Source organism: Giraffa tippelskirchi, chromosome 13, assembly GCF_054371585.1.
Source record: "Giraffa tippelskirchi isolate mGirTip1 chromosome 13, T2T-mGirTip1v1.2.pri, whole genome shotgun sequence".
Lineage (NCBI taxonomy): Eukaryota > Metazoa > Chordata > Mammalia > Artiodactyla > Giraffidae > Giraffa > Giraffa tippelskirchi.
The window spans coordinates 109,546,964-109,561,266 of NC_137287.1; the positions used below are offsets into that span (position 1 = coordinate 109,546,964).

At 41.2% G+C, this 14,303-nt stretch overlaps 1 protein-coding gene across 9 annotated transcripts in view; it reads left to right on the forward strand.

The window, feature by feature from the left end:
- The window catches only part of DHX35 (DEAH-box helicase 35), a 66,712-nt gene that overhangs the window by 20,945 nt on the left and 31,464 nt on the right, over nt 1-14,303 (forward strand). For all 9 annotated transcript variants that reach the window (XR_014073970.1, XR_014073968.1, XR_014073971.1 and 6 more), the window contains 4 exons: nt 4,610-4,714; nt 8,246-8,307; nt 9,129-9,198; nt 11,069-11,128. Coding sequence is in view for 6 of the 9 variants with exons in the window: in XM_081560350.1 (XP_081416476.1) it covers nt 4,610-4,714; nt 8,246-8,307; nt 9,129-9,198; nt 11,069-11,128 (297 nt within the window). In the remaining 3 variants the exon portion in view is untranslated. The remainder of the gene's footprint in view (nt 1-4,609; nt 4,715-8,245; nt 8,308-9,128; nt 9,199-11,068; nt 11,129-14,303) is intronic.

Genomic DNA, 14,303 nt, shown 5'->3' on the forward strand with positions numbered 1-14,303 from the left:
AAAATGGGCTTGTAGCCATATATTTGCTTTTGCTGAATTTAACAAAAGAAGAAACTGCATTGAAATAGGAACTTTGGAGTACTGAACTTTGGGTAAGTATTTGTTCAGCACAAGAGAATTTATTAAAGCTTGAAAGCGAAGAAAAAGGATTACAGAAAGCTTTAGAAGGTTACTTATTTTTGGAACTATGTTATAGGTAGTTGCCTACTATAAAAGAAGAGTAAATTAGCACGATTATTCTTTCCACCTTTCTTTCCTCCATTTGTGATAAATTCTGAACTATAATTTTTATTTCAAGATTATAAGTACCTGTTCTTTTCTGTAATCATAACTCCCACAGGCATTTAACTTTAATTCTAGTTTAATAATTGCTAATTATTTTCCATGGTTTTGCCAACCTTGAATTGCTCATTTCACTTTCTTTTTTTTTGCACTTTATTTCTTGATTGGCTGAATTGTATATGCCTGAGAATGTCTGATTGTGGTCTTTGTTGATATAAAATTCTTGATTTGCACTCTGTAAGAGCCCTGTAGACATTGACCCGCTGCCTTTTGGCGTAAAGGATTGCTGTACAGAAATAGTCTGAGGTCCAGCGGAGCCCCCCTCACCTTCCAGGCTTACTTTTTCTGCTTGAATGCTTGTAACACTGCTATTTCATTGGGATATGTCTTGATGCTGATTGTTCTGTCTCATTTTTTCTTAAATGTGGGATAAATTTTATTCTTCATGTTAAATCTCTTTATATCAGGGCAGATTTTCTTCCATTATATCTTGGCATATTTTTCTGTTCCATTTATTTTTTTTCTCTTTTCTAAGAGCACCAATTAAGTGTATATTAGATTGCCTTTGTGTCTTTTAGTATTTATCACTATCTCTGGGATCATCGCCTTTCCAGTTTGTTTTGTGATATTTCTTGAGGCCTGCCCACAATGTTCATGGTTGTTTTTAGTCAGATTTATTTGATTTTGTTTTCTTTGCACCTCTACCTGGGTCTCATAGTCACTTCTTTAAATGCATTTTTTTCTCTACTAGAGAAGTGAATATTTAAAATAGGAGGTGATATTACAATACGTTACAAATTTTAAAAACTGATAATATAAAAAGAAAAACCCTGATAATACCACCAACATTTAAAAAAAAAACCCAGAAAATAACATAGTATTTTTATTAATTAACTGTCTGCTGTGACCTTGTCTCTTCTTTAAGCTGTTTTAGCTTAAGCTTGTGATTTCTTTGAAACTGGATTTCTTTGGCTGAATTATGTCTCTCTGTATAATACTTTTTTATTTTATTTTTTCTTTTAAATTTGATTATTTATTTTTGGCTGCCCTGGGTTTTTGTTGCTGTGCGGGCTTTTCTCTGGTTGTGACAAGTGGGGGCCACTCTTTGTTGCAGTGCGCGAGCTTCTCATTGAAGTTGCCTCCTGTTGCTGAGCATGGGGTCCAGGATGCGTGGGCTTCAGTAGTTGCAGCACACAGGCTTAGTAGTTGTGGCTCCAGGGCTTATTTCCTCTGTGGCACACGGCATTTTCCCAGACTGGGGATCGATCTCATGTCCCCTGCTTTGGCAGTCGAATTCCTATCCACAGTGTCACCAGGGAAGTCCCCAGAAGGCCTTTATTTTGACATCTCTACCTGGACAAGAAATTAATTCTATCTCCTTGAGTTATTTTTCCTCTGTATTAAGTTTTAATTACTTCATTATTCTTTCCCCCCAAAGTTCGCTTTCTAATTGTCTTCTAGTTAGACATCATTGATGAACATTTTGCAAATTCTTCTCTGTGTATGTAAAAATGGAAGTAGTGTTTTGGCAACTTGACTGCAGCATTAGATTTAACCTTTGATGTCATGAAAGATGATTCACTTACTTAAAATATTCGAGCAATTTTTTCTGTTTGTGGTTTGGACTCCCAGCTCTTAATCAGTTTGCATTTTTCCTCCAAATTTGTAGCCATGGATAATTTCCATGAAACCACATGCTTTCTCTTAAAGGACAAAGAGTATATAAATTCGCCTAGTAGTATTAATAGAGCTGTCAAGTTTGAAGTGCACCATCTCCACAAGTACTTTGTGTGCAGACTAAAATCTGAAAACAATGTCAGAGCCGAAGAACAGATGGCACAAGCCACTGCCTGATCTCAGTGAGAGGCAGCTCCTTAATGAGCATTTCACTGGACTCCTGGTCTGGGTTTGACTTCACAACCAGGCCCTGCTTGGGCCTGTGATTTAGGACAAGTGCTAAGCTTGTCTTTTTTCAGTTTCTTGTTTTTTTTAAAAAAAAGAGGGTCTCTGGCCCATCCAGTGAAAGTGTGCGTGTTTAATAAGATACAACTTGTGAAAGCTTGAAGCACAGTACCTTCACGTAGGAGGTGCTCAGTCATTGGTGGTTGGTCTTTCTTTTCTTTTTTACAAGTCTTTATTGAATTTGTTATAGTTTTGCTTTTGTTCTGTGTTCAGGTTTTTGGCTGAGAGGCATGTGGGGTCTTAGCTCCTGGACTAGGGATTGAACCCATACTCCCAGCATTGGAATGCAAAGTCTTAACCACTGGATCGCCAGGGAAGTGTCCCTGGTTTTCTTTTGACCTCCTTTTTCCTATATATGTTTGTTTCTATCAAAAAGATAATATTTATCCCATCTAATTGATGAGCGTATTGGGAATAGAACTTACACAGTAGAGGTAAAAAAAAAAAAAAAGTCCCTAAAAGAGCCCATAGAATACGGCTTTTCAGATGTCTAGTGGTGTGACCATACATAAAATTTCTAAAAAGGAACTTGAAAATAAAGTCCATATTATAGCAAATGTATACAAATAGTGAATAAATGTTTGGCTTCGTAAAATGATCACATTTTTATGGAGAGGTTGGTTCCTTTTTGCTCACTCTTACAAGCAGGTTTTCCCAATAACAAAACTGTCCTGGTGAAATACTGGTTATCGGGAGCTGTAACCTCCAGAGGTAGAGCAGTGTAGGATGACTTTCTGGTTTCATAAGATGTTTTGAAAGAGTCCGTGGTGCACACCAGCTGCTTGATGACAGCTTCTGTCTTGGCCTCTGAGATCTGTAATTTCAAGTCACTGGGCAGAGCCCCTTTCTGATCCTCCTCTGCTCTTCAGTTTCTGAAACACTGATGGTCAGATAACGCCCAGTGTGCTCGGCTTGCAGCACCGGGTGCAGGGAGCCTCTGGACTCCTAGACCTGGGGCTGTTGCGGCCCAGTGGCTGATGCTGAAAGCTCTGCCTCAGACATGCCCTGTGTGAGCTTGTGGTCCAAACTCGGGACGCAGGGACTAGGTGGCGGGGTTGCCTCACCTGTGAAAGGAGGAGACAAGATGCCTGGGGGTTGGTTGGTAGAGCCCCTGGGAAAGCTCTATAATTTTGCTTCCCTTTGGGTCTTTTTTAGTTAGTTTACATAATGAGCATTAAACCCTTTATTTTCTTTCAAGGTAAACTAAGTTCTAGGTGTTATTGCTTTTCTACTTTTATGTTTATTCATTTTATCAGATATTTTTTAAAATTTATTTTTTTTAAGTATCCAGCAATTATTTTATCTATTCGTTCTTTTTTTTATTTGGTTGTATCACATGCCATGTGGGATCCTAGTTCCCCAACCAGGGATCAAACCCACACCTCTTGCATTGGAAGCTTGGAGTCCTAACCACTGGACTGCCAGAGAAGTCCCCAGATATTTTCTGTTATTAAGTTAATAGCCTATGAATGGCCTTCTGGAGTAGTAGATCTTACAGCTGGATTCTTTTTTATTTTTCCTACCTTCACCTTTGTTTTGTTTTATTTTTCCTACCCTCACCTTTCATTTGTCATATATCGGTAGGTAAAAAATGTATCTATACTTCATGGTCTTCATAGTATGTTATTTATTTTTTTTTATTAACTTGGAGCCTTCATTAATTTTCTCATCTCATCTTCCATGTAAAAATTTTTTAACCTGCATTCTTGGCTTTATTTCCCCTTTTAGTAGTTTTGGTAGCTGGAACAGTGTTACAAATCATTTTAGATTATCTTGCTCTGAAAATGTTATTATTTTGTTTCCAAAGAGAAAATGAACATGACCAAGTGTTGAATTTGGTCATTCTTGTTCTTTTGCCTTCGTGGTCCAGTGGAAGTTGTTTTATTTCAAGGCATGAAGACGTGGAAATTTGTCTGTAGTTGGTATGCTAAAGAAAGCTTTAGGAAAAGGATGAATCTTGAAATTTCTTCTTTTTCCCTTTTTGCTTCAGGCACCAGGAAATCTAGAGCTGAATTTGTGGCTCAACTTAAATAACTTTGGCATATTTGTGTTTTAAAAATTTTCTCATTGGCTTTGACCTTTTGAATTTTATGTATAATTTCTTGGATCCTGATCTATAACCTTTTTACTTGATTCTATTTTTATTCCATACTTACTGTTCTTGTAAGTTGCGTCAAGTCAACGTAAAGTTGATCATTGTAAAGATTATCACACTAGTTCTCTGCTAACCTGCCCCTTCTTTTTTCATTTTCCACGGTGTTCAACATAGTGTTTAAAAAATAAGTGACCTTTAGATTTTCCATAGTATGTGCTCTGGGCAGTAATTTCTATGTCTCTATTTTCAGCATGATCTTTCTTCCCAAAGGTTGCAGGGAGAGTGGCTGAGGAAAGGGGTGCAGTGCTGGGGCATGAGGTGGGCTACTGCATCCGCTTTGATGACTGCACCAACCCGCTGGCCACGAGAATTAAGGTGAGGTTCACAGCTGCTTTCCTGCTGTGAGTGAGGAAGACAATTATCTGGGGGGAGGTAAAAACACCAGCCATGGCTGCTGACTAAGCCTCTGATGCCATGACAGAAAGCGTATGAGAGTATCCTGGCCCTCAGAGAAATCAGCCTGTTGGGAGGTGCAGAGCTCTTTCTGCGTCCTCACATCTTAGCCCAGAAAGAACTTTGGAAGTAGAGTTACGCCCTTGGTTCTTCAGGTGAAGAGGTTGAGTGACCTGCCTGACGTCATTTGCCCGTTGGTGGTAGAACCAGGGCTCGAAGCTGTCCTTTCTCATGTGTGTTTCATTGTTTTTCCCCACCGATCCATGTAGCTGTCTGTATATAGAAACTTACCTATAAAAGACTTAAAAACAGGGACAAATAGTATAAATTGATAAAGTGTAGAATTCACAAATGTTATTTGTGCTAATTAACGCTGACCCATTTTCACATGATAATGGATTTTATGTGTGTTCTTTGACCTCGTTGCTACTATTAAAATAATTAGCATCATAGAATCAGGGTACAGTCAGCTCAGCAGTGTCTACTGCGTACCACTGTGCGAATCAGTCTCGTCAGATAGTGCTGGAAACAATGAATGAAAATGCTTTGACAGAGAAAAACAAATGCTGTATAATATCACTTATGTTTGGAATCTAAAAAATACAACAAACTAGTGAACCGTGAACTTCCAGATGTTCAAGCTGGTTTTAGAAAAGGTAGAGGAACCAGAGATCATATTGCCAATATCCGCTGGATCATCGAAAAAGCAAGAGAGTTCCAGAAAAACATCTATTTCTGCTTTATTGACTATGCCAAAGCCTTTGACTGTGTGGATCACAATAAACTGTGGAAAATTCTGAAAGAGATGGGAATACCAGACCATCTGACCTGTCTCTTGAGAAACCTGTATGCAGGTCAGGAAGCAACAGTTAGAACTGGACATGGAACAACAGACAGGTTCCAAACAGGAAAAGGAGTATGTCAAGGCTGTATATTGTCACCCTGCTTATTTAACTTATATGCAGAGTACATCATGAGAAATGCTGGGCTGGAAGAAACACAAGCTGGAATCAAGATTGCTGGGAGAAATATCAATAACCTCAGATATGTGGATGACACCACCCTTACGGCAGAAAGTGAAGAAGAACTAAAGAGCCTCTTGATGAAGGTGAAAGAGGAGAGTGAAAAACTTGGCTTAAAGCTCAGTGTTCAGAAAACTAAGATCATGGCATCTGGTCCCATCACTTCATGGGAAATAGATGGGGAAACAGTGGAAACAGTGTCAGACTTTATTTTTTTGGGTTCCAGAATCACTGCTGATGGTGACTGTAGCCATGAAATTAAAAGACGCTTACTCCTTGGAAGGAAGGTTATGGCCAACCTAGATAGCATATTTAAAAGCAGAGACATTACTTTGCCAACAAAAGTCCGTCTGGTCAAGGCTATGGTTTTTCCAGTGGTCATGTATGGATGTGAGAGTTGGACAGTGAAGAAAGCAGAGCGCCGAAGAATGGATGCTTTTGAACTGTGGTGTTGGAGAAGACTCTTGAGAGTCCCTTGGACTGCAAGGAGATCCAATCAATCCATCCTAAAAGAGATCAATCCTGGGTGTTCATTGGAAGGTCTGATGTTGAAGCTGAAACTCCAATACTTTGGCCACCTCATGCGAAGGGTTGACTCATTGGAAAAGACCCTAATGCTGGGTAGGATTGGGGGCAGGAGGAGAAGGGGACGACAGAGGATGAGATGGTTGGATGGCATCACCGACTCGATGGACATGGGTTTGGGTAGACTCCGGGAGTTGGTGATGGACAGAGAGGCCTGGCATGCTGCAATTCATGGGGTCGCAGAGAGTCGGACACGACTGAGCGACTGAACTGAACTGAGTGAATATAGCAAAAAAGAAGCAAACTCACAGATACAGAGAACAAACTCGTGGTTACCAGTGAAGAGAGGAAAGAGGGAGGGGCAATACAGGAGCAGGAGATTAGGGAGTACAAAGTACTATGTAGAAAATAAGCTACAAGCATACATTGTACAAAATGGGGAATATAGCCAATATTTTATAATACCTATAACTGAAGCATAACCTTTAAAACTTGTGAATCACTATATTGTACGCCTGTGGCTTGTATAATATTGTATATCAACTATAGTGATAAATATTTTAAGTTTAAATTAAAAAAAAAGAAAATGCTCTGATGAAAAAGCATTGGTTATTAGAATCTTGTTACCTCCCAGTTTGCAGCAGCAGAACTGCAAATAGATGATCTAAATGCAGTGATTTGTAAAAATGTGGCCCTTGTTTTCTAAATCTCTGTATTTTCTTGCCTTTGACGTTCATTTTGCTAGGTGAGGGATTTGTTCTTCTATACCACCAAATGCATTTACACTGGCTAATTTTTAGATAGCTATTAGTGAATTACATAATCAGATGACTCTTTTCAGAGAGTCTTTTATGGAAAGTCTCGTGTTCCATTTGGTAGTGGTTTCCAGGTGCTCAGTCCCTGACTGATGGGCTGTCACTGGTGGCACCTCCTCACTTACACTCCTGTGTGTGTGTGCGGCGGCTCCTATCAGGTCCGAGAAAAATACGATGGACGTGCACCCTGCTCTAAAAAACGAAACAGAAAGTAAAAATACTAAGATACAGCCTGTGGAGGAAATGTTTAGCTTTGTTAAAGACTGACTTGTTTTGGAGTGAGAATAACAGCATCTAGTTGTTAACTCCTTTTTTCTAAAGCATATTCATAAACACTCCTTACTCCTTAATGGTAACATTAATAACTGACATTCTTGAGCTCTCTCTGTGTGCTGGGGCCCTTGCTAAGCCCTGTACATGTTGTACATTGTACTCTCTCACTTAATTCTCACAGTAACCCTGTGAGATAGATGCTTTTATTTTCTCCATTTTACAAATGAGGAGTCGGGCTCAGAGAGGGTAAGTAACTTGCCCAGAGTTTACACAGCTAGTAAGAGGAAGAGCGGAGATCTGACCCAGCAGCTGGATACGACAGCTTGTGTTCCTAACCACAACCCCAGTCAGCCTCCCTAAAATAACATCAACTGAAGTTGAGGCTAAGAACCTCAAGAGCTGCAAGTTCATGGTCCTTGAGACACTGTAGGAGGAGTGATCTCTGACTCAGTGGCATCCCCCTGGGCAGACCCAGGTTTGTCTGCACTGCCTGTTCATCATCAGTACCCGTGGTCCAGGCTCAGAGGAAATGGGGCTTAGTCAAAGCTCACAGAGCAAATGCAGGTAAACTTTGCTAATAGAGTTGCCAGCTCTCACCGAGGGTCCTGTGTTCAGTATCTTCTTTGGAAACCACTCCATTGTTTGATAACCAAAATTTGGGGGTATTTTCTCACAGTCCTTGATGGGAATTGTCTTATACACACACTAGTGATGAGGTTGTATGTGTTTAGTTGGACTTGAACTCTTTGAAGGAAAGTCATGAATATACTGTGAGTGTAAATGAATTATTTCTAAACCTTTGTGTTTCTGTGTTTTAGTTTCTAACCGATGGAATGCTGGTCAGGGAAATGATGGTTGATCCATTATTAACAAAATACAGGTAAGTATATTTTTCCTGTGATAAGTTTCCTATGGTTTCAAAAATACACAAGTAGATTGAGGAGCAGTTGTGTTCATAGCTGGGATTTGTGACCACACTCAGCTTTCCCAAAGCTTCTCTCCTTCCTTTGGCTGTTGCGACCTTTGATGTTCTTTTCATAATATACGGAGTCAAAACTGGGCTCGTTAAAATCCCTGGCATTATTTGAACGATCTGTTGACTTGTTTTTATCTCGCTGGAGGGTGACTATAGAGGCACAGCACAGAACCAGATAGTGATTTGTTGAATGTAACGTGCAGAGTCTAAATAATTATTCACATTTTCCCTCTCCTTGTGGGTCTCTGTCCATTGCTCATGGTATAAAATGGTCCCACTCAAGCTCTGTGTATCCTGGGGAAGGATGTCACAATTGACTCCCTGGTACACATGTGGCATAGCCGTGACCACATGCCACTTCGTGCTGTTTCATGCAGATTTTTAGTCTTTGGGTGGTTGGGCCTTATCTCAATTTTTATGTGCTCTGTGGGGCTATATGTTATATTGAAATTTAAAATCATGTATTAGATTCTGTTGGGATCCAGCATTGGTGGTAAAGCTCTTTAAAAGTAGCAATAAATAACATTTTCTTTACCAAGAAAAGTTGATGTGGCCATTTTTATTAGTTTTAGAGTTACTGCCTTGTCAAAGAGAAGGTACTTGGTGTTACTTTTTGCTGCAAGGTGATTGGATGGGGGCTAAATCCCCAGCAGATCCTTTGATGTCTGGATGGGCTTGTGTGGTAGTTGGTTTGATGCCCACTGAGATTGTCCCTCTGATTCTAGTGCCATCATGCTGGATGAAGCCCATGAGAGGACCTTGTACACCGACATTGCCATTGGTCTGCTGAAAAAGGTACGTAGCTTTACTGCTAGACTTCTGGTTTTGTGTTTTTGTTTTGTTTTTTGTTTGATCAGGAAAGTCATTGTAGCAGTTTAGAAAATTCAACAAAATATGGAGGAAAGAAATGAAAATTGTTGATCACCCTACTCATGTAGAGACAGTTGCCGTTAGAATTTTGGAATGTTTCCTTCCCTTCTTTCTCCTTTGTGTGTCTATTTATGTGTGTATTTATGCACCTGTTTTGGCCCAGCGGGGATTGGGTTGTTGTGCTCACTTGTATCTTGCATACTTCTCTTAGCGTTGCATAAGGATCATTTTCTTCTATCAGTAAACATTCTCTGAAGACATTTTTAATGGCTGTAGAGTCACATGTCTCTACCATAAAGTATTTGACGCCTCCATTACAGTTAGGCGTTTATATGGCTTCCAGATTTGAAATATTTTAAATAATGTTGCAAGAAGCACCCTTGTAGTTAAATCTGTTGGATTTCTGTTTCTTTTCTGTCTTTTGCTTATTATTATAGATTTCAAGCATATCCCAGAGTAGAGAGAAGGGTTTAGTGACCCCCATGTGCCCATAACCTGGCTTCAACAGTTATAACCCATGGCCAGTTTTGTTTCCTCTTCTCCCTTCCTATATTTTCTGGTTGTTTTCTTTGGGGAAATTTCTGATCCCCAGAGTCTAGAGCAGGGTGATTAAAAGCCTGAACTCCGGGTCAAACTACCTGGGTTCAATTCTGACTCTGCTGAATTCGCTCATCGCTCAAATGGGGCTGATACCAAGTTTTTCTTTCTCTATGCTGCTTTACTTTCCTATCCAGTAGCCACTAGCCACTTTAGATTTAAATTAATTGAAACAGAATAAAAAATTCATTTCTTTAGTCCCACTGGCTGTATTTCAAGGACTCTCTGGCCACGTGCAGCTAGTGGCTACCGCAGTGGGCAGAACCTTTAAGCATTCTCTTAGAGCTGCCCTATAACATCATTTGTTGTGAAACTAAGATAATGTAAAATGTTTAGGATGGCACCTGACACAGGGCCATGAATAGACTGTGAGGTACCTTTCCCATTGGGAGGGTGTCTGCAGCTGAGTGGGGGGTGGGCTGGATTTTAGAGGCCCCTAGCCTCTTTGTGCAGAGCACGTACTAGACAACTGTATGCAGAGACCTTGGAATAGCACATTACTGACTATATGCTAGCTGCTGCTGCTGTTGTTGTTTTCATTGTTAATTTATTTCTTGGCCAAAGATTTAAACTTTTTGATACTTGTGAGGAATTATCCCACTCTGTTATTACCTTCTCAGGAATGATATAACAAGGGGGCCTATTTCACTGAATCTTTGCTAACACTGAAAATAAATCCTTGCCAATGTGATGGATGAAAAAATAATCTCATTGTTACATTTTTTACTATAATTTATTTGATATTTCTCCTATGACCATTTCTTTGAATAACTTAATATCGTTTATCCATATTTCTATCTTGGTGTTATTATTTATTGTTTGGTTTTTCATACTTTAGCTGTATATACACAGATTCTGACTATCCAGAGACCCAGGTGTCAGCAAAAAAGTGGTTTTACTTTTGGTAAATTCAAATTCGTGTCTTAAAGCTCCTTTATACTTTCTTTTTCTTTTCTAACTTTTTGTTTTGGAAAATTTCATCACTTACACAATTAGAAAGAATAGTATAATGAACTGTCTTTTCACCTGTTACGTAACAGTTACCAGTTTGTGGTCAGTCTTGTTTCATCTCTAAGCTCCTCCCCACCCTCCCATCCCCCTCCACACACTGGATTATTTTGTAATAAATTTCAGATATCAGATTATCTCATCTATGTCACAGTGTTATCATTGTTTTTCCTCACGCCTTCTTTTTTAGATTCAGAAGAAGCGAGGGGATCTTCGACTGATTGTGGCTTCAGCCACTTTAGATGCAGAGGTAGGAGCATTTCCACTCTCGCCCTCTGTCCCCGGTCAGCATGGGGATTGTTGGTCATGTCCTTGGGAAGCTGCCTCCAGCTGGAGCTTATCTTCAGCAGGATGGCCTACCTTCCTTATGGGGCCATCTGATGTCCTAGATTCCATGTCATCGGAGGAAATTCCTTTTCAGCTTGTGGGTGGAAATAGCCTGTAATTAATTGAGTTCATAATTACCTATTGTCTTGTTTCTCTACATGCTATATTTTTCCCCCACACAGGCAGCTTCTTTTTATTATTCCTTTCAGTAGGAGGCTATACTTCTTGAATTTATGACTTTAGCATTTATATTTAGACTTTGGGGATACAATTAAAGTTTTCCCTGTACATATAGTAATTTTCACGTTACAGTTTTTTATGGCCAAGGGTACATTAGTTTTCATTATTTAAAAAAATTTTATTGAAATAAGTTGATTTATGGTGTTGTGTTAATTTCTCCTATACAGCAGTGATTCAGTTATACGTGTGTGTGTGTATATATATGCCATTTTTTAAATATTCCTTTCCATATGGTTTATTACAGAATTCTGAATATAGTTCTCTGTGTTAAACAGTAGGACCTTGTTGTTTATCCATTCTATATATAAATGCTAACATCTGCTAACCCCAACCTCCCACTCTCTCCCTCCCCCAATCCCCTCCCCCTTATTTTTCTCTCTTAATGACTAATGTTTTAGTTCAAACAGCAGTTCAGCTCAGCATATACTTCTGACCACTTGCTGTATATGCACATGCAGACCACACGCACACAGCTCATCCACACAAAGCACAGAAGCACAGTGCTGGCTACAGATGATTCATACACTCCCTGGCTGGTCAGGGAGGCAGACACATAAATAGGTGTTTGCAGTTCAGTTTGTTCAAGGTGCTGAGACAGCCAGGGAGGGGGTGCTTTCTCTCTGGCCAGCTGGAGGGTGTCCAGAAGCTTTCACAGAGGAGAGACATCCCACCTAGGTTGGAAAGATGCACACAAGTCTGCTAGACTTGTGGGGTGGGGAAGGGAGTCCTAGGCATGCAAAGAACCACCGGGGTGTGAAATGTGTGTTCAAAGGGCTGTGAGTCAAGTGTAAGGTGGGAGCCATATCTCGCTTGCAGCACCTGCTGGGGCGTGACCTGTCCCCCCACCTGCAGTCACCCCTCTGACTGTTTCTCCAGTGCTCCTTACACTCCAGCCTCACTTTGCTTTTCATCAGATAAATCTAAGCATGCTTCTGCTTTTGGTGGGAGGAGCCCTCTTTTTAGACCATTCTTACTTCATATGTTCTCATGGCCTTGTACTCGTTTCATTCCAGTCTTGGTCAGGTATTAGCACCCAGAGAGCCTTCCCAGACCACTGTCTACAACCGAGCCTCCATCGCTCTTCCTTCTCTCGCTGTCCTCCTTGTTCTGTTTAGCCCTTCTCCTTTGCTAACATCATATGCATATCTGGGTGTTTGTTGCCTGTATGTCTCCCATCACTAAAATGTAAACACTGTGAAGACTGGGACTTTGACTGTCTTACTCTATTTTATCCCTTTCATCTGAAACAGTGTCCGGCACAGAGTAGGGATTGTGGGTTGAATGAATTTTGATTGCGTGGAAAGCGGTGGGAAATTCTTATGGGAGAGGCTGGTAGGGGTCAGATGATGGGGGGACCCCACAGGCCACGTGAACTCCACCCTTCCACCTGGTCAGTAGCCCTAGCATGCATGGGGCTTGGCAGTGACTTGATCATATTTGTGGGGTTTTGTTTTGGCCGAGTTGGGTCTCTGTTGCTGCACGTAGGCTTTCTCTGGTTACGGTGAGCCGTGGCTGCTGTTTAGTTGTGGTATGCAGGCTTCTCATTGCAGTGGCTTCTCTTGTTGTGAAGCACTGGCTCTAGGCGTGCAGACCTCAGTAGTTGCAGTGCGTGGGCTTAGTTGCTCTGTAGCAAGTGGGATCTTAGACGAGGGATTGGACCCCCGTCCCCTGCATTGAAAGGTGGATTCTTAACCACTGGACCACCAGGGAAGTCCCGTATTTGAGTTCTAGATAGGTCCCACTGGTGCTGTATACAAGAGACACAAACAGATGTGGAGGTCACAGTCAGGAGGCCAGTTCCGTAATCCAGCTGAGATGAGAAGGGCCTCGCTCCTGGTCTCCGTGTGGCTTCTAGGATGGAGAACAACTGGAAGGGAGAAAAAAGTCAGCTTGGCTGAGAGAGAGGTCTGCATGCTGCCTGACAGGTTTCTTGGACCTTCTCACAGTGTAGGAGTCTGTTGTTTTAGGTCTGCCCACCTTAACTTTGGGGTTAAAGCTCTCTGTTGCCCTCTTTAATGAATTCTTACGCCCTTCACCAGTGATCCCTGATGGAATGCTATTTTAAGCTTATCTCCTGTCAACCTCTTCAATGACTGAGTTGTCCAGAACATCATCTCCATTTTATCTCTTATCTTTAACACCACCCCCTTTTTAAAATTGTTCCCAATAGTTTTTATTGTGGTTAAAATCTATAACATCCAAATCTTGGAATCATCAGTAATATTTATTGCTTACAGTTGCCTTTCATTGTCTTTACTGTGGCATGGAGATGGAAAAGCATAGCTTATTTCCATTCTGCCTGCCGTAGGTGATAGTGATGCACTTCCCGGGAGTGATTTTTTTAGGTAGGAGGGTGGAATGTAGGAGTTGTGTCAGCCTTGGGTGTGCTAGGATGCAAGGGTTGCCAGACATCAGCAACTTTCAGTGGAGCCTTGAGTGGACTGGGTCATTGATTTCTTCATCCCTTTCTGGCCTGGCAAGTGAGGAGGAGTGATGTGTGTGTATGTGTGTGTGTGTGTGTGTGTGTAGATCTGGGTGGGTGTGGATGCCCTTGGGATATGGGATGTGAGTTCCCAGGTGAGAGTAAGAGAGCGAAGAAGAGGAAGGAATGGGCTGAAGTGGACGAGAGAGGAGTGTGTGAGAGTGGTGAATGGTGGGGGCGTGACTCAGGTAGCATTTTCACCTGGAGGCCCAGGGATGCTGGAATGCCTCCCTTGTCCCCCTGCTGTTGAGTCTGTGGGCAGAAGACTCATTCCTAACTCCACTGCCTGGAGGGATTGATGCCACCTGCTCTGGTTTCGCTCAGGGGCTGGGGTGGCCCAACCTGCAGTCAAAGACACCCAGTGACTGCGACTGGG